Source organism: Triturus cristatus, chromosome 3_2 (genome assembly GCF_964204655.1).
Source record: "Triturus cristatus chromosome 3_2, aTriCri1.1, whole genome shotgun sequence".
Classification (NCBI taxonomy): Eukaryota; Metazoa; Chordata; class Amphibia; order Caudata; family Salamandridae; genus Triturus; species Triturus cristatus.
The window spans coordinates 878,405,100-878,431,982 of NC_140584.1; the positions used below are offsets into that span (position 1 = coordinate 878,405,100).

Consider the following 26,883-nt stretch of genomic DNA (forward strand, 5'->3'; position numbering starts at 1 on the left):
TACAGGGTTACAGCGGTTGTGAGAGCAAAGGGCAGGTTTGGGCTTTTGTGTTCTTGGTGGCATGGAATCGAGATGTGGTCATCTAACTCGAACACCAACCATCATGGTTGGTTCAAAATATCTACACACAAGTCCTGGCGCTGTTTGTCCTGGTGCTGGCTTTGTGGCCTTTGGCAACAGATTCCTGCGAGTTCCACCCGCTCCTGTCAAACTTACTCTGTAGTTATCTGAGAGCACACAGGAGTGCAGAGAAGAAAGTCAATGCTCTGGTGGCGCTACATTGAAAGAAGTGTTATAAATATTATACATAAAACGTGAGATAGTAAAGCATGGCGGTGCCCTGGCCAGCTGCAGAAAGGGAGACACAGACAAAACCTCGTAAATAGTGATCTGCCAATCCATCCCGCCTGTGCCCGAGGCCAGTCGTGTCTCTGATGCTGCCCACTGATGCTGCCCCCACCCGCCCTCTGGTGCATCTGAAATGCGTTTCACTGTTGTGATCGCAGACAGGGGAGGGGGCTCTATTCCCCAGCAGGTGCCTGGAGGGGGGAACTGGGATGCTGCCGAAGCAGACCGGGCTAATTACCAACTGCATTGGAGGGGAAACTCCTGCCCATCTGTCAGTCTCAGCAGAACCCCCACCCCACCCGCTCAGCCCCCTCCCGCTGCTCCCTCAGTCCTATCAACCACACATCAACTTGAGACGGCTGGGGTGCGGATGGCTCTTTTTCGCATTTGTTTCCAGTTTTGTGAGGCTGGCCACACCCCGTGGGTACCAGAGTCCAGCATCACAGATAACGGACACCGAGCGTCCTCCCGGGTGGATGCGTGGGAGGCTGTTCCTGGCCGGACTGCGCTCGCTCTCATCTTGAAGGAACACCTGCCTTCAAATCCTCCGCCCCCTTTTCACCGCCCCAGTCGTAGGGCGGGGTGGAGGCACCCCTGGGGTATTTGAGCAGCGGTGTACAGAAGACGGGGGCGCCTGACAACAGTGCCCCTCGCCCCCCCCCCTCCCCTTTCCGGATGGGGAAGGGCTCCGAGCTCTAAATGACTGATGTATTGTACATCTCCAGCCCTCCACATTTCCCCGTTATTTGTCGCTTTTCGAGGGATAGATATTTGCTTCCCAGTGGAGTCCCCCACACAGACCGGAGCCTCTTCAAGAAAATCCCGCCAGAAGCCCACCTGCCCTCCCCGTTCCCCCCAGCCCCTCCCTGAAGACCCCTCCCTCTGTAGTCGAAGCCATCCTTCATTGTGGGACCGCAGTCGCTGCTCCGTGCGCCGCCACAGCCCAGCCGTTCCCGGGAGTCCGTCAGCCTCCCGTGCCCGTGGTGCCCCCTGCAGCCCGCCCCTGCGCTGGGAGATGAGTGGGGGACCGGGGCGCTGAGGGGAGCCCCAAAGAGCAGCATGGAGCCCCCCAGCCACCGAGGCCTGGCCCGTCTCTCCTGGATAGACACTCTCTACAGCAGTACGTGCCTTCTTTATTGATCTATCGCGGGTTGATTGATTGACTGAATGAATGAATTGTAAGAGTTCTCAACCCTGATATGTATGGTGGTGGGCACCGGTCTGAGATCGAGGTGTTCCCGGTTGGTAGATTATGTACGAGGGGCTGACGAGAGTGTTTCTAGCCGCGTTTATTTATGTATCTAAAAGGTAGACCGCGCTTCTTGCCAGGTAATGTCATTAAGTGAACGTTTCTGTATCGATCTGCGCTTGCTTTCCCTTGCAAAACTTACATTATTCATTTTCCAGTGGGCTTTCTTTGGCTTGACCACAAGAATAACTTTGTGCCATCCTTTTTTACTCTACCACAAGGAAAAAGTGAATGTGATGTCATTGGCAGAATTAACCAACTGGAGAAAATGAACCCGGCTAGATGAGGCGTTTAGGGAAATGTGTCTTCTGTTAAATATCCGAGTTGTTCGAATAATTAATGCTGCAAATCCAAAGAAAGCCACCTCTCTACACAGAAGAAACCTGCAAAGACTCCCCATTCCGCACATATCTGCTTCAAATCAAAGGCACAGATGCAGGGCCGCGGAGGCTGCAGGCAGCCTGTTATCCGCAGCGCCAGGACCAACACTGCCTCCATGCATTTGTTGTGATGGTTCGGTAATTGGTGTGTCCAAATAAGCGCGCGCGCAGAGCTTGTCCTAATGAGCCCCATTGTGTCAGCAGTTCTGATTTGTGTCTGGACATTTGGGGTGGGCTTGTGTGCGTCTTTGCACCCAGTTTGGTGCCAATCCGCGAATGAGCCTCAAAGATAGTCTATAAAACGATGGCAGGGCGACAAAATATTGCCTCAAAATGCGCTCTTGTATTCTGAATATCTTGGCAGCCTGCTTGCTGTTTCTGCGTGCTCGAGTGGAGCCCTTCAAATATCGGTCCTTGAAATTCGGATTATTTGTATTGGTATAGAATAGCGCCTTACTATAATGCCTATGGCCTTGCAGCACTTTTGGAATCCGGACCTTCTCCACAATTCTGCGACTCTCTAATGCGCTAATAGTTTTTTCAATATACTATCACTGAAAAGTAAGATTCACTATAGTACTTTACTGTCCACTTTATAATATCGGTCAGCTTTTTCCCCGCCTTCAGGCCGTTGGTGTGAAATACGCAGTGTCTCTGGTTGTCCGCCATCAGGTCAGTTGTGCAGATGTTGTAAGCTGCAGGAGGTGTGATCATAGTATGGCTGAGGGTCAGTAGCTTCAGACAGGCCTATATCTAGTGGGCGAGATGTCCTCTTGAGAAGGCTGTTTCACTCTACACACTTATAAAACAATAGCTACTATCACTAATTCTTTGTCTCCTTATTTGCTTGTACTGGCTTCAAGTTGGGAATTTGTTTAATCTCTTCAAGGTTATGAGACAGCTGCTTGTGCTGACTGTTTATTTGGAACATGGCTTATGCTGTAATTGATATGTTTGTGCGCTTAATTGCGACTGTAATGGCTAATTATGGAGCACACACTTCAAACTGAAAAGCCTCTGGGTGTTCAGTAATTGGTGGTGTTGTTGCGCAACTCAATCAACTTCGGTTCAATGAGATTCAGCGTTTTGTCTTCTGCGATTTGAACCTGCGACATGTATGTCGTGGACATTTAAGATATGCAACCTCTGTGTACATTAAAAACAATGCAGAGCTGTGCCTTGGAGGCCAGTGACGTCATTGGCCTCTGGTTTTAAGTTGGTAGATGTGAGATGTGATGGAGGTCGTGGGCCTTGTTTCTTGTGATTAATGATTGGCATTGTGCACTGGTTATAAGTTGGTAGATGTTAGGAAGAGCATACGTCTGGTTTCCTGTGGCATAACACGTGGTGTAGAGGATGGTTTAATGGGTGATTGATGTGTCAAGGTCTGTGAGTCATATTTCAAACAGTACAAGACATTGTACAGCGATCATGATTTAAGTGATGTGCGGAGATACACGAGTCATAATTCCCCAGGTACAATATATGACCTTGCGCGCATGTTCAGATGTGCAGGCTGTCATCGCTCTTGTAATATCGGAGACCTATTTGAGTGTTGGTGGATGATAAGGGTACAGAAGAACTTGTGTCATCATGACAGTTCTCTTTGCATAGTTGTATGACCCAAGATGTTCATTCTAATGTTGCATGTTGTTGTGTACCCAACAGTTCCCACTTCCAGGCTTCTTTCCACCTTAGGTTGTCAGGCCAACAGCTGTCTGCAGATGTTCCCAGCCGAAGCTTTTAGTAGAGTTGGGGGGATACATTGGTCAATGACATTTCCCCTGGCCCGTGTAAGTGTTAGAGAAGAGGTTGGAAGGTGAAGCCCCAGAGAGAGAAGGTGGAACTTGGAACAACCCACCTAGCGACGGCTCCTTTGCTAAGGTGGAGAAGTGTCGCCCTGCTGCTGTTCAGGAGTGCAACATAAAATGAGAATAATACAATGTTGTTATCATTTTATTTTTCAGTGCGAGCCAGGTTAGGCCTGGGCAGGGCTGGGCTGTCAGAGCAGTGGAAAGAGGAAATATGTGCACTTAAGTGCGCATGATGGTTTGGCCAGCCAAACAGTCATGCACACTTGGCATGTTTTCCACCTGGCTGTATTGCACAGTCGTGGTAGTCAAAATGCACAGGCTCCCACTCCCTGTCTGAGCGCCGAACCAGGCCACAAAGACCAATCATGACACTGCTGTCATCAGTCGTGGCTACTACCACGAATCAGTAGTGGGGCAGGGAGGGGATGAAGGGGGGAGCGCCGTGCTTCGGTGCTCAGATGGGGAATGGAAGCCTGGGCATGTTCTCCACCCAGGCTGTAATGCAGCCTGGGTGGAGAACATGCAAAGTGTGCATGAATGTTTGGCCGGCCCCAGAGGGCTGGCCAAACATTTATGCACACTTAGGGTGAAACCACTCCTCCCCCTCCCCCCCCCCGCGCACCCTAGCCCCACTCCACAAAATGGCCCGAGCACAGAAAAATAAAATAACATTTAGTTATTATCATTTTATTTTTCCTTTTTTGCCGTGCTGGAAGGCAGTGGTGTGACGCTCCTCCGCCTTAGCAGAGGAGCCGCCACGGGCTGTCATGCTGGTGACAGCAGCATCGTGATTGACTCAGAGGAGCCTGTGTGCTTCCTGCTTCCAGGAGTCAGGAAGAGAAGCAGAGGAGAGACGATGGAGGAAGAACGTCGGCCATGCAGAGGTAAGTGTTATATATTTTTTACCTCACCACCCCGGTCAGTAACAGCCGCCACTGCACCCAACCTATCCCATAGGAGTGCTGTCATGAGTTAACCCTTCTGGGTGCTTTGCAGGTAGGAGTCATAAGTGACCTGGGCTGTGTCGAGCATGACGAAGCAGGACGCGTCTAGTGGAATTCTATATTTGTTTGCCAGCTGATCTTGTTAAAAGCTGCAAGAAGATGTCGCTCAAATGGAGGGGATGACCTTCTGCACTGTTCGCAGTTGGTGCAGTGAATGATGATGAAATTGTTTGAGCTCCCAAAAAGCTATTTCAGCTGGGGTTTGTACCTTACAAATGGACAGTCCTATCATGTCAATGAAGAGATCAACAAGCAGTTGCCAAAAGTTACCAATGAGCTTCTCTTTTCTGCTAAAAGATGTTGCGGTACAAGGCCCGAGTTCTAGTGGCCAATAGAGAACTGGCTCCTAAGTTCTCTACGGTATCCTTTCCACAAGGCAGCCTGTCTCTTAAGGATAATTTTATGTCAAAGTTTGCTGCTTCTTAAGAGTAAAGTGTAGGGGACTATGCCTCATCGCTCAATTCCAAATGAGTAAACTCTTCCTAGATGATTTATGATACGCACACGGAAGTTTCTTGTTTTAGTGACCATTCAGTAGTTTCCACAAAGGGATGAGAATTGCGCTTGACTAAAAGATACACCAGCCAACATATCTACATGAAAGAGAGTCCTGCTGCAGAAGTTGAGTTCTCAAGTATGTTTGCACAATGTGTGTAGAATCCACATTCAAAGAATGCTTTTGGCTAGTGTCGCCCCACTGCTTTTTAGCAGTGTAAATAAAGGAAACCTAAAATGATAACTGGTTGGTAATATCATTTGATGATCCCCTGCTGCGGCAGCTCTGCAGGCGGGATGGGGCTGCTCTGCTCTCAGAGCAGGGCAGGGGAGGAGTGGTTTGCCCACTCCTAGTGCGCATGAATGCTTGGCCGGCCGTCTCTGGCCGGCCAAACATTCATGCGCACTTTGCATGTTCTCCAGGCTGGCTGCATTATAGCCTGTGTGGGGAACATGCCCAGGCCTCCAGTCCCTGGCTGAGCGACGAACCACGGCGCTCAGACCAATCGTTGTGCTGCATTGCAGCATTTTGATTGGCTATGGGGAGCCCAGGAGCCGGATGCTTCTTGCTTCCCTGTTCCGGCATGAAGAGACAACGGAGGAAAGATGAGGAAGGACATGGCAAACAGGTAGGATTTTGGGCAATGCTATCCTCTCTATTGTTATAATCAAATCCTGGCAATACCAGGATGCCACCGCCAAGCCTGGACATCTTGATATTTGCTTCTCATGAAACAGACAAAGGTTGCGTCTTTGAGAATTGAGATTTTGAGAATTGAGGCAAATGCAAAAGACAAATGGCTACCAAAGTAAAGTAGCTCTAGAGAACATAAGTTCCAGTGGTCTAGCTAAGTGGCTGACTTGGATATCACAGCACAGATATTCTGAAACCACCTGTGGAAAAATCATAGTTCTGTAGGTAGTGTTAGAGGTTATCTTTCTACACTGTTAGTAATGGCTATTCCACAGTAGTACAAGAGCTCGCCTTTCTGATTCTGCACTGAGCTAGAAGTACCTAAAAAGGTTCTTTTTTTTTTTTTTTTTTTTTTTTGAAACCTTTATTACAGAAGTCAAAAGAGTTACAAAAATGGGCCTACAACCTTCGGGCCGGCCGCTAGCAAACGATAAGAGCATAGGATACAAGTGGGAAACACACGCTGCAGCGTGAGAGAGATCACAGGAGTTGGAAAGAAAAAACATTGGCGGCCACACCGTCCGGACCCCCCAGATGGCGGTTCCATTTTTATATAAGAAACAACAAACAAATCCACAAGGCAGCAAGAAATCGAAGCAGCAGTATGCGCTCCCCCGGGGAGGACCCTACCGGTACACAGGAAAAGCGGGGGGGGGACAGGCCAGAGCAGAGACAAAGTGGACTCCGTACCCAGAACCAAGGAGACAAGGAGACTAGGGAGACGGGGCCAGTGCCAGTTCAGGCGTCAGCGGCGGGATACAAATTCCGCCACGGTAGGAGTTCCAGGGGCCCCACACTTTCACCCATTTCCCAGGCTTACCTCTCGCGACATACACCACTTTTTCCCGAAACATACACCAATCCATGTTGTCCTTCCATGCCGAGATCGTTGGCGACCTCTGGGAGCCCCACAGTTGCGCTATGTCACGCTTTGCCACCATATAGCCCAGAGTCACCCACCACGTCTGCGGCACTGAGTAATCAGTCGGCTCCCACACATTTAGCAGACACCTCCTCGCCTCAGGAAGCAGCGGCACATGTGTGACCGCCCCCTAAAAAGGTTCTTGTTGTGCATTGGCGTAGTTGTGGAAGTGTCAAATGAAACAAACCATCTCTTCACTCCCTGCCCATCATCTAATTATTTTTTTGTTTTCAAATTGAGCAAAGGACAATGCCTAACAATTTACAGATGACCCTGTGGAAGCCATTTTGTACAACAGTGTGCTCTTTACTTTGTTATTAATCTAAGCCGCACCAGAAGGGGATTTGCTAAACGATAAAATATGGTAACAAGAGGGAATATAGCTTTGTTACTTCACATTTGGACAGGGATTTATCCTGGTCTGCATTAATCAATGAACTTTTATAACCTTTTTTACCTAACCATCATGGAGCCAAGCATCTTACCTGTCTCAGTTTGGTATTAATGGTACTGCCCTGACTCTTTAAAAATCTTTTCTGTCAGATAGATCACAGACAGTAATTTGTGGACAGTTTACATAAAAATAATTTTCTGTTCTGTGTGGGGTGCCTCAAGGATCCTCTTTAAGGATGTGGTCCGTCGGCTGCGCTGCCGCTTCTGGTGCAGGAAACCAGGGTTCGAGCCTCGAGGTTGCGTCCACATCCTGTGATTCTGGGCAAATCACTTAATCTCCCTGTGCCTGAATGTGTAATGTAAATACGGTGCTATGTAAAGCGCTCCAATACCTTCGGGTCGAGTTCGCGCTATATAAATATGCAAAAAAAAAAAAAGTCCTACCTGTTTAATCTGTATGTCTTTTCTCTGGCAAAGTTGATTCAGTCTTATGGCCTTCAGGTATTATGCAGACAGCACATAAATTATTGTGACCATTACGGAGGATGCACATTCAGAAGCCATGAATTTTAAATACTGCATAAAGGCTATTCTTTTATGGATGAAGGATAAGTGTCTCAAATTAAACGCAAGAAAGACGGAGGTCATCATCTTTGGCTGCCAGCCTTTGATTTGGAGCAGCAATTGGTGGCTCCATACTTTGGGGGCTCCACTCTCCCCTGTTAAGTCTGCCCAAAATCTTGGGGCAATTGTTGATGAGCAATTGTCCTTCATCTACAGGCGAGTTGTACGGTGGCCTCATGCTTCAATATTATTCTATCTTTAAGGAATTTTTTTCCTTGTATTACAATAACATCACAGAAATCAGTGGTTCTTGCCATAATGTCTTCATGGGTTGACTACTGTAATTTCCTTTATTTGAATGTTAATACATTTTCTTTTTAAAAAACTGCAAATTGTCCAAAATGCAGCAGCTTCTCTTATTCTGGATGTCTTCAAATTTCAATCTGTACCTTACGAACTTCGTAAGCTACATTGGTTTCCGGCGAGGAAGAGGATCATTTTCAATTTCCTCTGTATTGCACATTAAGCCCTATAAAACTTGGCACCCAGCTTTATTAGATCTTAATTTCACTGGTACTCTCCAACTAGGAGGCTTAGTTCAGCCAAATGACACCTCGTGCTGGTCCAGAGAATTTGTCGGCCCAGATGGGGTGGCAGATCTTTTTCTGTGGCAACAGCTTAGTTGTGGAACAGCCTATCTCACCACCTAGTAGAGATGGAGAATCATCTGGCCTTTAGAAAAGGTGTCCAGACTTCGCTTCATACGGGCAAGGGTTTTTCGAGTCTGATTGCTCTTTATTTTCCCGGGCTTGATGGTTTCAACGGGTACAGTGCCTTGATGCAACTTAGTATATGCACGTTTTATAACTTTGTATTTCATTTCAGTGATTGACCAAATACAAATTTCCAGTTAGTCACCGATGTCACTGAAATGTCGGTAGCTTGCTAGCTGTAATTGGATTGGTCTTTAAATATCATCAAGAGGCTTGCAGCATGTGCTATTCTTTTATGTACAGCGGTCCTGAAGAATGAATTATACTCCTGCCCCTTGGCCTACGCACAGCTTTTGTCCTGGGAAGTCACCACAACATTTTGAATAAGACCACTTCAAATACTTATGGAGATTCTGCTGTGGTCAGTGATGGCACTCCTTTGTAGACATGGGCTAAAACCCGGTGACAGAGGGGAGAAATCAACATGACTCATTTTTGCTGACTTTTGGTGAACTGAACCAGATGTACTTATTGGTGATTTTCATATGGCCCATCTTCTCAATGATTCAGTAGTTCCCTTTGGATTGTTATTTATATTCAGTATTTGCTTAGCACATTGCGCTTTTCAGTAGTCTGGGGAGACATTCCCAGTGGTGCCTTGTGTGAAGCTGGGGCCTGTACCAGATCACATATGAGACTTCTCGGTCACTACACAATCCGTTGCTCAGCAGATGCTAGTTGTGTGCGGGTGCTACTCGCTCTATCTTCGAGTGACAAAAAACTCTGTAAATTTTGCATAATTGACCACTTGCTTGAACCGAACCCAACCCATGGAGGGAGGTAGAAAGCTGCAAATTATCTGTTATAAACTCCAGCTCATTGTTTTTAGACGTAATGAGTACTCACTTTTGTCAAACCATGCCTTCCTTCTGTATTTCGGTACTGGCTTCTTCTGAGGGTTAACAACTTGGTTTGAACGTAGACCGAGAGCAGGCTTTTGAGCCCCATGTCAGGATGTTCACCAAGAGATGCTATCTTCAACTTCCAAGATTATATACAGCAGTTCTTTTTCCCTTCTCCAAAATAAGTACAGCTCTTCTAGTCTGTGATGCTCTCTGTGCAGCAAGGGTTAGGAACAACATCCGCGTATCCACCAGGTCCGTCCTATTGCTCCAATTTAGGAAAGAGTTGAAGACGCACTACTTCACAATGCATTAACCGTCTGCAATCCAGCTACCCGTTCTATCACTCATTGACTTTTGGCTGGTCTTTGACAGGCTAAGTTTGTGTTATAGAAATACCACATACATACATAAACAATAACCTCTCAGAAGACTGTTGTACCTTCCTCTCTGCCCGAATTTCACACACATTAGTTCATCATCTGCGGCTTGGAATGCTGTGGATGGAGAAGTTGGATCATATTTTGGGAGCTCAAGAAGCAGTTTAATTGCTCCTGATTAACTAGAATTTTCCCTTTCCAGTGGTCTGTTTGGCCTTTAAAAATCAGCACCAAAGCTAATGCCCAGCTTCACTGATAACGTCTGTCTACAAACCCAGTCCATCATTGAGGCTGTGTGAAAACATGTATTTCCGACTGTAAAAATAGGAGAGGGTAATGCTATTAGTAGAGGCTCGTTGTACTACTTACAAGGAATAACCTTACCATCACCTTTGGCGAGTGCCCGAACCCGACACTATCTAGGTGGATACTGAAAGGACTTCTGTTCTAGGCCCACATTCATACATTCACAGAATCGCAGCACCCTCTAAGTTTAGTCTAGTACACATTGAGTGGGTTAGGACCCTCCCAGGGCTGTCCCTCACAACAGAACTGTTAGATTTGGGGGTCTCTAGTTGGCAGAGGTAAGTACCTTTGACCAAATAGGGACCCTTGCGTCTAGTCAGGGTAAGGGGCTACACTCCTAAAATAACCCCTGCTCTCCCCCTTAGTAGCTTGGCACGAGCAGGCAGGCTTATCTCAGAGGCAGTGTGTAAAGCATTTGTGAACACATACAGTAATACAGTGACAACACTACAGATGGACACCACACAGGTTGTATTATAAAAATAAGTATTCTTTATTAGACTTATCACAAGACCAAACGACAAAAATCCACAATACTGTACTCAAAAATAGACTTTAAAATGGTAGGAAATAGCTCAGTTCTCTTAAGATTGTAAATGCGACACTTTACTCTCAAAGTACCTTGGATGCGTAACACAAAGCAATCAAAAGGGTCGCAGGGAAGGTGATGCGTCGGTTCCTTACACTCAGGGGAGTGGATGCGTCGGTTCCTTACTGCTGCGCAGGGGAATTGATGCTCGCTTCCTTACTGTGTGGGGAGGAGATGCGTCTGTTTCTTACTGCTCTCTGGTACTATGCGACAAGATGGCGCCACGATGCAATACTTTTCTTTGGTGCGATGCAACAAAATGGTGTCTTGGTTATGATGCAACAACGTTGATGCAATGTGTGCACGCCCGACGGCCCTGCGACATGCTTCTCCGGTGATGCGACGGTGACCTCTGCTGCGGCGGCACGCTTCTCTGGTGATGCGAAGCGCTTCGATGATGCGATGGCGACAGCGGCGGCACGCTTCCTTGGTGATGTGATGGAAACTGCTGCGGCTGTGACACGCTTCTCATCGTTGAGTTGCGCTTCCAGCTCCCAGTGACACGCAGTCTCTCAGAAGACCCAGCACAACAGTAGGCACTTTAATTCCCAGCAAGGGAATTCAGGGGGGAGCTGGTTGGTGAAGTCTTGTATCCCTGAGACTACAGGCAGGAGGCAAGCTCAAGGTTCAAGCCCTTGGAGATTCTTCTTCAAGTTGATGAAAAGCACACTCAGTCCTCTTCTCCTTTCTTTGGCCATTAAGCAACCACTGCAGGCCAACCCCCAAACACACAGCACAGGGGTAGTCTCCTACTTCAGCTTCCTGGTTCTTCTCTTCAGAAAAGGTTTGTCTTGATTCCCAGAAGTGATCTAAAGTTCTGGGGTCTGGGTCCCCCTTTTTATACACCAAAATCCTTTGTCTCTGGAAGCAGAGAGTGTCTATACCTAGTCCAAACCAGTTATGGGTGCATCCTGCCAGTGTACACCCTCTTCCTTTGTCAGTGTGGGCCAGAGTCCTAAGGAACACCACAGGAGGTGGAGCCAGCATTGTGGAAGGCAGGCAGAGCCCTATTCAGGCCCAGGTGCTACTCCTCATGCAGATATGTCTATTCAGCCTTGTGCTGACTCACCCTGTATCCTGCCTCCCCCCCCCCCAGCCCCTGTCACTCAGAAACCAGGCACGGAATACACAACCTAGCAGAGGCAGGCTTGGACAGTTAGGCAAGAAAATACCAACTTTCTTAAAGTGGTATTTTCAAACACAGAATGATAAAACCAACTTCACTAAAAGATGTACTTTATCATTCTGAGTTCAGGTATACTAAATTCATTTTTTGTTCCATGTCCCCTAGGTCAGTTATGATTATAAGGTGTTATAAACAAACTGCCCAATCTGTCCAATGGGAGCAGGTAGCCTTTCAATAGTGAAAAACGAAAATGGCTGTAATTCACTATTAGGACATGCCACACACATCAGTGCATGTCCTACCTTTTACCTACAATGCACCCTGCCCTTGGGCCTACCTTAGGGATGTCTGATATGTGGAAAAGGGAAGGTTTGGGGACTGGCAAGTGGGTGCACTTGCCCAGTTAGCATGGCAGTACCAGACTGCACACAGGCTCTGCAATGGTAGGCCTGAGACACACTTTACAAGCTGCTCCGGTGGGTGGCACAATCAGTGCTGCAAGCCCACCAGCAGCATTTGATTTACAAGCCCTGGTTCACGCAGTGCACTGTACGAGGGTCTGACAAACCAAATTAGCCAATCATGAAGTCACTAATCCATACATCAATTTAACATAGGGAGCTCTTGCGCGGTGGCACTGAATAGCAGTGGCACAGTGCCCAAAGCATCTAAAACCAGCAAAAGCATCAGAGGCAACAGCAAAAATGGCAGAGAGACCCACACCAATGGTGCCAGGTCTAACAAGAACCTTGCATGGCTTTTAGTGCAATAGACATGGGAGTAAGTGGAGCAGTCCCCTGTGCTATTGGCGGCGCATTATGTGCGAACTGTGAGTTCGCCTTCTCTATGGACTTGATCGATAAACTCAATGGGTGATGGCAATACTTGAACATGCAGCAGAGCCTGCACCGTATACAATTATGTGTTTAAAGGATAACCTGTGCCTGTTTATCAAATCCATACACTGACTCCACTCATGCTGTTTGTCAGTGTGTAAAGCCTGCCCGTCTGCCTACCAACCTTTACATATGGCTGCACTTTCCTCATGCTTGCAAGGTCTCTTTTGCAGCATGCACAGTGCCTGATCTCTTCTGCACTTTTCCACCTCAATATCTCCTTCTAATATCCTTCTTCCTAATACGCCATTTTGATTTTGCTCTTTTGGTTGAAGAAAAATATACACTGCCTCGCACAATAATTCTTATTCTCTGTCAGTGTTTTGTGGATACAAGAACTAGTTGGGTTGCAAGTACCAGGAATAATTAATAATTCTAGTATTGGCCCTAAAGCCTAAGTTTTTCAGAACTTTTTCATATTCCTCTTGTATAGAATTCCAATAGTGAGTCCTCATATCTCAAGCAACAACATAGCGAGACGAGGCAGTTGCACAGTAACCAGTCTCCAACATGGAGTCTTGCAACATCTCTGTACCCCATTTATCTGTGTTTCCTCTTGTGGGGTTGGACTAATGCATAAGGCCATGGCTGGGATCTCCTGTTTCTTAACTGCCATGGAATGGTTTATCTCTGCCTGCACAGTCCTATTCACTTCTCTGTGAAGTCCCCAGGGGTTCACCCCGTTTTCATGTTCTCAACATATGTCTCCTTCCACTAACTGTGGCATCAGAGGAGCTATGGAAAAGAAGGGGGGAAAAAGGCCCCAAATACCACTGAGTGAGCCTGCACTCATCTGCCTTGGCTCACCCCTAGGTGGGGTGTGGGTGAGGCGATTGTCCCCTCTTCAGGGAGATTATGTTTAATAAAATGATGAAGCATCTTACAGCTAAAGAATCCACAAATATCTGAAAAGCCATAGGTTTTACAAGCCGTTTTAAAGGGGCATTCAGAATTGTATTCTCAAGTGTCTTAGGGGTGTTGTGAGAGTGGGGGGACAAGAACATTTTGAAAAAAGCATTGGAAATGCAATAGGTCTCGCATTTTGTTGGAGTTGGAGCAATTGGCATTATAAATGCCAGTGCATTTTTACCTATGCAATAAATATGCCCTCCCCACCTTAATGAAATTAAGAACTCCATTGTGTTTTTTATGTAGTAAACCTGCGATGTTGCCCTAGTGCTAGGAGTGAAAATTGCAATTCTGACTTCACGTTAAAACAAGTAGTGTTGTGAGGGGTAGGTCCCCTAGGCTGTCACTAGGTGTCCCTTGGGACCTCTTTCGGCCACATATGGCACTGCACCCCGCAACATGGGTAGGCAAAGGATATTGCACAGCAGTGAGAGCAGCCGTCTGGTGAGCTGGGGATCAAGGTTCAAGTCTGCTGTCAGGCTCAACATCATGTGATGATTGGCCGATTGTTTCATTTCCCCCAGCCCGTGGCTAGGTGCACTATATAAATAAAAGCATTTGTAAAATAACAAAAAAAACATCTAAACAGCAGTGGCCATGGAGGGGTGGTGGGGGCCTGCGAGCAATGCTGTGAGTGGCATGACGGTGAGGAATGGGAGATAAAGCAATGGCAAGCAAATAATGGGACAGAATTTTAACTGTACAAGCAAACAGAACAATTAAGAAGAAAAGAGGCAGGCCAGCTAAAAAAAGAGTTTTCTCGAAGTATAAATAACCTGAACAGTTAGAACACATGTATGAGGGCAGTACTCATGGGTGGATACAAAATTCCAAATGGAGGGACTACTAAGTGTATTCACCAATGGAAAACCAGCATTTGTAAAGGACAGCAACAGGAACCAATGAAAGAGCTGAGTGTTTTACAAGCCCACATCATAGATACAAACTACAAGTGGTTCCGCTGAGTAGAACCAAAAATGTCTTTTGTGACCTCAATAATTCTTGAAAAGGATTCAAATGATAAATCAATTACCATAATATGCACACAACAAGAATACACAGTAAATGAGCATTCCTTATTGCCTTTCAGTCAAAAATGATTTTTTAATATATCAAATTTTCAAATCGGCTGACAAACAAAATTCAACATATAATAACTTAATAACAATAGCACAATAATTGGTGATAGTGTGACAAATGGCGAAACAACCAAAATTGTATCATATTCTTACAAAACAAGACAAAAACATAACACGTCTCTGTGCTGTTTTGAATTTCAACAGTAACCTGCAATGTCTGAGTTTATGGCTACAGTGACTCAGGACATGAGAGAATACTACGTCGACATTTCGACCCCGGTATCTGTGTGATTTTGGAATCAAGTAGGGTCTTCCTCAGGACAAGATAAAACCTAGAGTCAGCCTATGCACCAAAGGAATGGAAAGGAAAATAAATATTGGAAAAGTGTGTGCATGTCATATGATATAATAGTATAAAGCATGATTAGATGCCCAGAGACCCCAGTATTCCAAAAGGAAAGATGAGTTAACTCCTCCAATTATAGTAGGAGCATAGTGGCGGAAGGCTAAATTCGTTTTCCTTTCCTTTCCTTTGGTGTTTAGGCTGACACTAGGTTTTATCTTGTCCTGAGGAAGACTCTACTTGATGATTAAAAAATCACCCAGATACCGCGGTCGAAACGTCAATGTAGTGTTCTCTCATGTCCTGAGTCACTGTAACCATAAATGCGTAGACATTTCAGGTTACTGTTGAAATTCAAAACAGGACAGATACTTTTTGTGTTTGTTTTTCTCTTGTTTTGTATGAATTTGATATAATTTTGGTTGTTTCACCATTTCCCACACTAGTCACCAATTATTGTGCTATTGTTATTAAGTTATTATATGTTGAATTTTGTTTGTCAGCTGATTTGAAAATTTGATATATAAAAACACATTTTTGACTAAAAGGCAATAAGGAATGTTCATTTACTGTGAATTCTTGTTGTGTGCATGTTATGGTAATCTATTTTATCATTATAATCCTTCTCAAGAATTAAGGCCACAAAAGAAATGTTTGGTTCTACCCCAACGGAACCACTTGTGGTTTATATCATTATTACCCAGGTTCCGAGGGACACATGGTCACCCCATTGACTTCAATACCACATCATAGATCCAGCATGTCTCAAAGAGACATCGCAAGCGCTGCCTAGGTGAGACTTAAAAACGACACCAAATCTGCATCTTGAAACAAAATTTTCCAAAGAAATTGGCTGAAGGCCTTCGATTTGAACGTGCCGCAGATCATCTGGGTAAGCAGTTTGAAATGACAAATTATTGTTTTTCAAAAAGTTAACATTTTAACTTCACTGCTGGCATAGGCTTCCTTTCCTGACTGGTCTGGTGTATTTTAGGGAAGTTTTGCCCTACTGCTGCTCCTGCAGTCCTGGTCGGTGTCTGCACTGCTGCCTCCCTTGGAGCATTTGGTCAGTGTAAGTCAATAAACCATGCATTCCTACTGCCTGGTTTAACCTTGTTTTGAGAGAAACTCACCCTCTTTTTGATAGTATTGCACGTGATTTGTGTGAAGTTTGCACTCTCAGTGCCTATGTTGACCTGTTTTCAGTGGCATGACCTGTGTAAAATGGACCTCAGTGCAAACCAACACCATATGCCCCATGTTCCACTGATTAGTCGATGAAATACGGCCATAATTGGAGTTCTGTGACCTTTGCACCCCGGTACCACTGCACTTGCTGCACTGTTGATAGCTATGCTCCTGCCTGAGAACAGAGATTGCACTGCTACTGATCTCGGTCTAAGTGTGCGTGATTGCGAGAGAGCTGCATGTGGTGCCGCTGGCAGTGTTGTGGGTTCATGTGTGTGTGAGGATAAGCATGAACTACTGCTGGCCTTACTATACAGGCTCTGTGAATAAGGGAGGTGTTCCCTACTGTGGCCAGTCACTGTAACACACATTATTGTGAATAATATACGGAATCCTGCAATCCTTGTATAAAGGCATTCTCTGATTTCCTTATTGCAGGCGACATATCGCCTGTAATAAAGAAATGAAGCCGCTTAATGTAATAACTTATTATTGTTAAGTTCTAAGTCACAATATCGGCAATCTGCATAGAGCATAGTTAAAAGTTTTTTTTTTTTTAAAGAACACAAACCTGCCTTTTCTTTCTTATGCTCTTTGTTTCTACATTAGCTGTGATAAGCATATAGGGAACACATTTACTCTGTGCACACTTTGAGAAATTATAGGAAAGATAGGATCTCTCTGCATGTTTCTACACATTCTGAGCTACAACATTGGTTAAAATCTGACCTGTATTAAACAAATTCTAATATCTTTTTGCAACACAAATCAAACTGCTTTTTGGTGTGTTTAAGTTTGCACCAGAGATTTAACCTAAAATGATGTGTTTGAAACATGTTTGTCCTGCATATGAAAGAGCAACACACTAATGATTTAGGCGGTTTGTAGGAAGGGTGATGGTGTAAGCATGTATTATAAGGAGTAAAGTACCACCTGCCATACATTATAAAGATATTGTAAGTCACCTTGGAATTCTGTGACCTTACAAAGGAGCTCCTCAGTGAAAAGCGGTATCTGCATAATGTACAGCAGGGGGTACTTTATCCCATATATTGTCAGTGAACTTAACATTGCTTAGTCGGTTAGTTTGTCTGCTGTGCAGATTCATGTAAAGTGTGCTTGGTTACGGCCCATATTAGCCCTTTTCCATAAAATACACTTTTTTAAAAATCTGGCTCTGCTACTGTAGATTGGCATTTAAAACAAACACGCGTGCTCGCACGCACACACGTAAAATTAGTAGAAGTTGGTTTTAAAAGTGGACTTCTTATATGTCAAAAGCACTCGCCAACTCGGAGACAAAACACCTTATTTCAGGGAGCCCCGGATGCACAAGATGCGGTGCCTGGTGGATCTTGGTTCAGGATGCTAGATGTCCAGATCAGGGTGCCCTAATAAATATTTGCATGTCCCATATATTGGAATAGTGTGTTGTGCTAGTGGTCTGGGTTTAGGCGATTTATCAAAACTCCACAAACTCCCAATGATGGCATAACTGTCTGTACTAGAGCTGTGTTGCATCGACAGAGCTATACATGCATGCAGTACTGGAACAGGAGGGTGTACTGGTAGCCATGGCCGAGGTGCATGGGCAGCTGCTTGCGTTCAGAAGAAAAGACTTCATAGATCCCACCTGGCTCTGTATGAATCTACAAAGATGTTGCTATTTCTTTATCTAGTTCTTGCCCTGCAGTGAGGCCTGAGACCTCAGGTGTCTATTTTTCTGAAATCCATATTTGCTTTTGTTAGTGAGCACCAACCCTAAACCATCTGCAAACTACACTGGTGATAGGAGTGCGGCCAAATACCAGCCAGGCCTTTGGGATTCCATTATTTCAAAGTGACACAAAACCTCTGCCGAGCTTTGTGCTTTTTATGAAATGAAGAAGGAGGGAGAGGTTATTATACTTCTATGTACCTTGATCTGGTGGGAACCCTGTCAGCACAAACTATACCCACAGCCGTTTAGAGATATATATATATATATATATATATATCTGTGTATATTATCTACTGGCGGTCGCCAGTAAATAGTTATAGTTAGGACCGAGTTTCCATAGGAAATCTCATAATTCTATTTTGAATAACTTTGGCGCCGGTTGACGAATCATCGCGAAATTTTCAAAACTAATGGGGCGCTACGCTCAGCTCCTACCCTGAAAGTCTCGGGGTGATTCGTCAAGCGGGGGCTGAGAAAAAAGGGGGGTCCCAAAACGCGTTTTCCCTATGCATTTTCCCATAGGACCTTTAGTGGAAGGTACAGCCCGAACGGCTGAACAGAATTAGCTGAAATTTGGCAAAGAGGTAGTCCTCCGGTCAGGCATGTGCCTTTTGCATATATGGTGTCAATCTGTTCAGTAGTTCCTGAGAAAATTGCAGTTAAAAGTACATAAGTATCTATAGCCGCGCACGGTGCGCGCACCGTGCACGCACAGTGCGCGCACCATAACGTGCGCGAGCGTAATTCTGATTGGTAGTTACATGTCAGTCAACATTCGAATCGGTCGAAATCAGGAAGTGTCGGCCGCCATTTTGTGTGTTGTGTGTGTGACAGGGAAAAAGAAAGGTGGAGAACGTGAAAAGGGGGCAGGGTAGAGAGTTCCTGACCCCCTAGCCTTTGTCAGGGGGTCCCTGAAGGACCCCGAAGGGTGAAAAAACCATTTTATTTGTTTTTCAAAAAATCGCGGGGTGCGCGCACGGCAGAAAAAAATCATTAAAAAAAATAGAATTAAAAATCAAGTGCAAGTTTTTAGATTTTGGTTGGCTCTAAAAAGAGCCGTTGTGTTAATTGAGGAACAAAAAAATAAATAAATTATGGGGTGGGGCATGTGTGCTGCTGTATCTTGGTCTCTATCAGGTTACTGCTGGTGTCACCATAAGAGAGAACAGCATTGCACATATTGCACCATATATGAACCCTCTGGATTAGAGGATGGATATCAAGAGGTCGAGAAGAAGGTGAAGCTGCGGCCGCAGATGAAGTGCTCGGCTGAGCTGCTGGCTGAGCTGCTGGAGGGTTGTCTCTTGCAGCTCGAGTACACTCCCGAGAATAAGCCACAGGATGTACTCCACTAAAGTGCCTTAACATAGAGTAGATACTAAAAGAGTATTTTCTTTTAGGATCTCCTCTTGATAAGACCACTCCACAAACAGTGCAGGTGACTTTAGGAGCATTCACCTTCTTCTGGCCCTCTGGGAAAGTAAAATATTTCCAAATAAATGAATCTTTTTGTTTCCTCTGTCTTGGTGGCACAAAGCTCTCCTCCTCACTCCCAGAAGATGACTACCTATTCAATAATTCCAAAATCTACATACGCATTCACTCATTCATCAACACTTCTATATAGTCACTCATACTTGTAATCAGTCATATGTACTCATACACCTATACATCCTGTTACACACCTACACTCATACATAGTTACTCACACACATACTCATACATGCAAATAAACATCCATTTACTTGCATATACAGCAATACACACACCACTACACTTACTTCTACAGAAACGTACACATACTTACTCTTAAACAATCACTTATAGAAACACATACTTATGTATACAGGAACTCTTCCAATCTCTCACTCTCATATATCCTCACTTATATACATCAATACTCACATATACTAGTTTAAAACATATGGACTTACTCATAAAGACACTATTGAGACAGTCATTCACTCTCTTACTCACCCATACACACACTCATCCACCCATACTGTCCTGCTCACATACTGTCTTCAAAACACATACAAACAGTGAGTCACTCATTCATGCATCTATACGCTAAGTAACATCCCCCACTGAACCATACAGACACTCATACGGATACTCTAAAAACGAACTAATAACCCATATACACACTCATGTAGCTACTCACCAACCCATGCAGCCACTTATACACAAAGTGAGACACTCATACAGATATTTAAATATTTAAACATTACTCGCTAATACTTGTATTCACTAAGATACTGTTAATAAGTCATTTATACAATTAATTTTACCAAAAAAAACATCCATTTAGACACTTATTTACCCATTTATTCTTCCATTAACCTTTAGATATGCATATATAAAAAATATTTATTTTTCAGAAAGACACATATTCACTGGATGATGTCATCAGTGATGTCATCAGTGATGTCATCAGTGATGTCATTTGAGATGTCATCAGTGATGTCATGAGTGATGTCACTGACCATGTCATGAGTGATGTAATATGTGACGTCATCAGCAGTGTATTGCGGTCGCGCTAGTTATAGTTAGCTGAACTAACTATAACGGGGGAATTTCAATGGTTTTTTACGAGTGAAATGTCCAGCTAACTATAACATGTGCGAAACCTATGGTTTTTAAAGTGAATTTGAAAGGTTTTTTAAATGCTAATTCCTAACTATAACGTGTGTGAAACCTATGGTTTTTTAAGTGAATATATATATATATATATATATATATATATATATATATATATATATATATACACATATATATAGCTATAGATCTGTGTGTATATATATATTCACTGAAAAAACCATAGGTTTCACACATGTTATAGTTAGCTGGACATTTTACTGATAAAAAACCAATGAAATTCCCCCGTTATAGTTACTGTAGGCAACTATAACTCACGCGACCGCAATCCTCTGCTGATGCTAATACTGTATTTAGACACTTATTTGCCCATGTCTTCTTCCATTAAATTTTAGCTATACATATATTACAAATATTTGTTTTTCATAAAGACACATATGTCATCAGCAGAGGATTACGGTCGCGTGAGTTATAGTTGCCTACAGTAACTATAACGGGGGAATTTCATTGGTTTTTTATCAGTAAAATGTCCAGCTAACTATAACATGTGTGAAACCTATGGTTTTTTCAGTGAATTTGCAAGGTTTTTTAAATGCTAATTCCTAACTATAACGTGTGTGAAACCTATGGTTTTTTCAGTGAATTTGTGCGGTTTTTTAAATGCTAAGTTACTTTACGCCATTTGTGGCGTGCGCGCCCACTTAACGCAGTTCGTTCCGTTCGCGCGCGGTGCGCTTCGCGCACCGCGTGCCCACGTTACGCTAGATGGGCCATAAACGCACGATGCGCTTCGCGCACCGTGCGCACATGGAGGACATATGATGAGCATCGTTGTGACAGGTAAAATATATGTTTTGTTTAGCTTTTTTTTATTATTTCTTACCGTACGCGTACGGTAAGCGTAATCGGCGAAATTTTCGAAAAAATTAAAATTGCCTTTTTTCACTTGGGGGATCGTTGGGGACTCCCTCGACATGGCTAGGTGCTTGGGAGCTGTGTAAACAGCCCCTTTACATGTTTTTGCACTTGGTTTTTCAACCCCCTGTCAGAGTGCTAGAGAGAAAATGGCGGCCGCCGCTTCCTGGTTTCGACCGATTCGAATGTTTACTAAGATCTAAGGGCCAATCAGAATCACGCTCGCGCACGCCACCGTACGCGTACGGTAAGCGCACCGTAAGCGCACCGTACGCTGGCTCAGATATATATATTGATTTAAAGGCTATTTTCTCAGAATCTACTGAACAGATTTACACCAAACCTACAAAAGGCACTTCCTTGACCTGAGGACTACCTCTCTGCCAAATTTCAAGTAATTCTGTTCAGCCGTTCGGGCTGTAGCTGTGTCTAAAGGTCCTATGGAAAAATGCATGGGAAAAACGCGTTTTGGGACCCCCCTTTTATCTCAGCCCCCGCTTGACGAATCCCCCCGAGACTTTCAGGGTAGGAGCGTAGCGTAGCGCCCCACCTATTTTGAAAAATTCGCGAGGATTCGTCAACCGGCGCCAAAGTTATTCAAAATAGAATGTTGCGGATTTCCTATGGAAACGTGGTCCTAACTATAACTACCTACTGGCGGCCGCCAGTAGGTAATATATATATATATATATATCTGTGTGTGTGTGTATGTATATATATATATCTGTGTGTATATATATATATATATCTGTGCATGTGTAAATATATATATATTCTATACTAAATATATATATATATATATATATATATATATATATAAAATATACATTTTTATTTTTTTATTTTTTTAGAAACTTGTGAATCTGAAATATTGCTTCCAAATCGTATTTGACTTAAGATTAAGTATATAGTTTTAATTGAGCGGACTCAATACACAGAGCCTAAAAGGAGTAGGGTATCTGCATGCTATTTGTGCCTGCTGGTGAGGCTCTGCCTGAATGTTTGTGCATGATTTACGGATACTAAAGTTCACAGAACCTCAACTGTGGTATTCCAGTGAGCAGTCTTCAGCACTGCCCTGCGGCATCTTTTTCTGAGGCCCATCAAAAAGTTGATCCAGGCTCTTGTGAGTCGATTTGGTCTTATGCTACAGCTTCTTCCAGCTGGTGAGAGAAAAGGTCCAGCAACTTTGTAAAAAATGGAAACAAAGACCCAGAAGGTGTTTAGCATATCTGACAACTGCACATCCATCATCAGCTGTCAAAAGGCACCTTCTTCTGCCTGGAGCTTTCTTTTCAAATTGATATGCGTGTTTCTAGTTTTGTATAATGCAAACCAGGCCCACCAGGATGGCAGAGTGCTGTACCTAGGATTTGGAAATTTTACAAAAAGATGGAGAATACTATGTAGCATAATTGAGTTAATTAAGCAGGAGAAAGACAATTTGAAAAAAGCAAATTCAAGACGTGTTCTCAGACTTGAATTAGTCATCCAGTAGAATAAAACGATACAGGGAAACTTTTTGGGAAGTTTAGTCATTGAAAGTTTGATCTCAATACCTCACTGTTAGTGTTCCACAGTTTGAATGATGCGGGGCCAGGGTAAAGGATTATTCTCTGTTATCCATATGTAGATGAACAACTAGGATAAAAATGCTCCCCTTTGACCTATATTTCTTTACCAATGATTAAATATGGTATGGGTGTGAGTACATGTGCAAAGCTACATAGTTATAAGATACAAATACATGATTTTTGTTTATTATTCCTACTAACTTTTTTCTTCATAACCAATGCATTTAATTACCTTTTTTTGTAAAGATAAAATAAAAAAAAAATCTTTTTTTTATACAAATATTATTCTGGTTTTTTTATACAAAAATTGGTACAAACATGTTAGCCCCCTATTTAATAATCAATCTTATGTCAGACTCATTCATTCCTCACAATCGTTCACAATCATACAAGACACATATACATATCTGGGTGTAAAGGAAACACAAGAATGTAAAACGTCTCCAAAGCAGAATTAGATAACCAAAACAATAAGGTCTGGACACACGAGGTCGACGCGCGTTTTGGTGGGTTGACACACCATGTTAACCACCTTCATCAGGACCTTTCCCAACAAGAATAAGGTGTCACACAGGCAATTGAAAGGGGGTACAGGTTTCCTATGGGATGGATCTTAATTCTCAAGCAATGCGCAAATTTGGATAGAACTTGGGACGGCAGTACCTATTTCACATGTGGCTGTCAGTCCACTTAACTTTCCTGTGACTTGGTATATATAATGCAGATGTTCATTGAAGGTATGCTGAGCTGTTGGAGTATGGAAGTGCTGTTGGAAGAGTAGGACGTTAGGTTGCTGCTTGGGACTTTGGATGGATTTGTTATCAGGGTAGAGAGTTCCAGACACTTGGATCATTCTCTGGGAAGCTTGCTTCAGGTTTTTCTAATGGAGGGGGGATTCTAGGTGGAGAGAGTTAGCAAGAGAGAACCTCCTGAGATTGTTAGTTTTGTGCATGGTATTTTGCTGCTACACTCTAGGCACTGTACAGGCCGACTTGAACATCTGGCTTCTGTTTAGGTTTATCAGGATTATGATGACATGATCAAGTACCCCCTGTTAACGTGATTTATCAAGCTTTTACTAGATCCTACCATACATTAGCCTGGTGCATCAAGCTTTCACTGTACACGAAGCTAACCTGGTAGGTATATCACAATTTACCTTACGCCAGCCTGGTATGCCAAGCTATCACAGTGCTCTACAACAACTTTGTATATTAGGCTTTCACTGGTCCCTACGCTAACCTTGTATCTCAGGCTTTCACTGGTCCCTATGCTAACCTTGTATCTCAGGCTTTCACTGGTCCCTACGCTAACCTTGCATCTCAGGCTTCTCTGGTCCCTACGCTAATCTTCTATATCAGACTTTTACTGATCCCTATGCTAACCTTGTATCTCAGGCTTTCACTGGTCCCTATGCTAACCTTGTATCTCAGGCTTTCACTGGTCCCTACGCTAACTTTGAATCTCAGGCTTCTCTGGTCCCTACGCTAATCTTCTATATTAGACTTTTACTGGTACCTATGCTAACCTTGTATCTCAGGCTTTCACTGGTCCCTAGGTTAACCTTGCATCTCAGGCTTCTCTGGTCCCTACGCTAATCTTCTATATCAGACTTTTACTGATCCCTATGCTAACCTTGTATCTCAGGCTTTCACTGGTCCCTATGCTAACCTTGTATCTCAGGCTTTCACTGGTCCCTACGCTAACTTTGAATCTCAGGCTTCTCTGGTCCCTACGCTAATCTTCTATATTAGACTTTTACTGGTACCTATGCTAACCTTGTATCTCAGGCTTTCACTGGTCCCTAGGTTAACCTTGTATATCAGGCTTCTCTGGTCCCTGCGCTAACCTTGTATATCAGGCTTTTCTGGTCCCTGCGTAATCTTGTATATCAGGCTTTCACTGGTCCCTACGCTAACCTTGTATCTCAGGCTGTCAGAAGATCCTCGTGTTAACTTAGACTAACGGGTGTTTACAGAATCCCCTTTGCTACCGTTGGGTAAGAGATCATGACTGGTTCTGATGCAAAGAGGAGTTTGTCTGAACCCTTCTTGACTAGAAGCTTTAAGGAAACAATCTAAATGAATAATTTAGCTTCAAACCATTCAGATTCCCACAAAATAGGCTAGAAAGAGCATGCAACTCCGTCCTCGAAGTCACTTGCCCCAGAAACACTTCACTCTTTAGAGTTCTGACCTCCACCCACAAGGCCATCGATGAGTGCTCCCTGGACTGTCTCAGATGTGAAAAGCAGTACAATTTAGCCATGCTCCGCCTTTCTAAACACATGCTCCACTCTTGGAGGATGAATTTTAATTGGATGTTTTTCAAAGAGACCCAGCAGCAGAATTTGAAGTGTACTTTTAATGCTGTGCTATACTTTAAGCAGCCCTTGTGCCGCTACATTAGACTTGGCACAAAAATGTGAATTACAGTAACTCGGGTAGAAACAGTGCTGCATGAGAAACCACTTGCTAACCCTGCAGTGAAGAATGAGGTGAACTGGAATCTCTCTCATAGAGGATTGAGTCTCATAGGATAGTGGTTTCGTGAAATAATCAAATGCCATATCACCAGGGGTGGTTCCTGCCTTAGGGTGTAGGGGCGTTTCCCCATTGATATTTTGCCTTGGTTCCTTTCTCTTGCCAGCCCGGCATGCGCTCTAAAGGCTTCACCCTAGTGCACTTTAGGAGATCGGGGTTGTTCAAAGGCGCAGACCCTCAGTCTCCTAATGAGCAGCAAGTTTGCCTGCTCAAGCCAATCCTGGCGCTGCTCTCATGCTGTGCAACAGCGTCTGGATTGGCTGGGAGATGCTGCTAGGCTATCACCGGGCTCTGCGATTCAGAAGCAGTCAAGACTGTCTCACGGGGAAGAGTGCAGGTAGATGTTGTATCCAGGAAGACTCAGGATAAAGAGTCAGAACAGGGGGTCTGGAAGCTGGTCACGATGAGGCACCTTGCTGATCCCCAGTGACATCATACCTGAGGGGCTGAGTACGTTTTATTCAGCCGGTGGTTCCCCCTGCTCCCACCATTTGAAGTGTTAGTAGTCCGCCGGCCTCTGTTCACTGCGGCCTGGCCTCTCCCAGCCCTGCCATCGGCAGGCCTTGCGCTGATGGAGGAGTGCGGGCCGTACCGGTTTCAAGGTAGAAATGAACAAAGAATTTACAGGGTACACTGTTGCAGAAGAGCAGTGGCACCTTGGGGTATCCTGCAGTCCTGACATGTTCTCATCCTATGCACGTTTTAAAAGAATAGAAAACAGAAAACAAGAAGTGATGACAACTTCCACTCTATGTAACACGAGCAAATGTAGGAATTGAATGAAATTCAAACTAACAAAGGCTGCCATCCAGTGTGTTTCCCTCACGCAGACATTGATCCCGACCTCCCACTACTCGTCCTTTAACTCAGTCTGCCATGACCCACCTGCATATTGCAATCAATTCAAAGTGCGCCACTGTTCACCGTACAGCGATTCCGAGGAAGAGACAACTCCGCCTTTCGTTGGCGTCTGAAAGCTGGCTGGTAAGGAAGAGAGCCCTGTATAGAAGATATACAAATTTTTTGGGCAGACTAGCATATACATTAAAAACATAGCTTGAAGCCCGCACCCCCAGGGAGCGTGCATTCTCTTCCTCTTTGATGCAGGGGGGACTTGTACGCTTCCGTACATCATAAATAGGGCTCCCGGTTTTATGGTATTTTTTTTTTTTTTTTACATTTCCGTCTGTATTTATCCATATTTATTATTTGTTCATTTTATCTGTATATATTCATATT

The 26,883-nt window shown here is 44.2% G+C and overlaps 1 protein-coding gene across 2 annotated transcripts in view; it reads left to right on the forward strand.

Moving 5' to 3' along the window:
• ABR (ABR activator of RhoGEF and GTPase) overlaps positions 1–26,883 on the forward strand; it is a 1,177,460-nt gene that overhangs the window by 245,078 nt on the left and 905,499 nt on the right. The window contains exon 1 of one of the 2 annotated variants that reach the window (XM_085649252.1): positions 1,273–1,468. The exons of the other annotated variant lie outside the window; for it this stretch is intronic. Coding sequence (XP_085505378.1) covers positions 1,408–1,468 — 61 coding nt within the window. The 5' untranslated portion in view covers positions 1,273–1,407. Of the gene's footprint in view, positions 1–1,272; positions 1,469–26,883 lie in introns of those variants that run through there. 2 annotated transcript variants of the gene reach the window in all.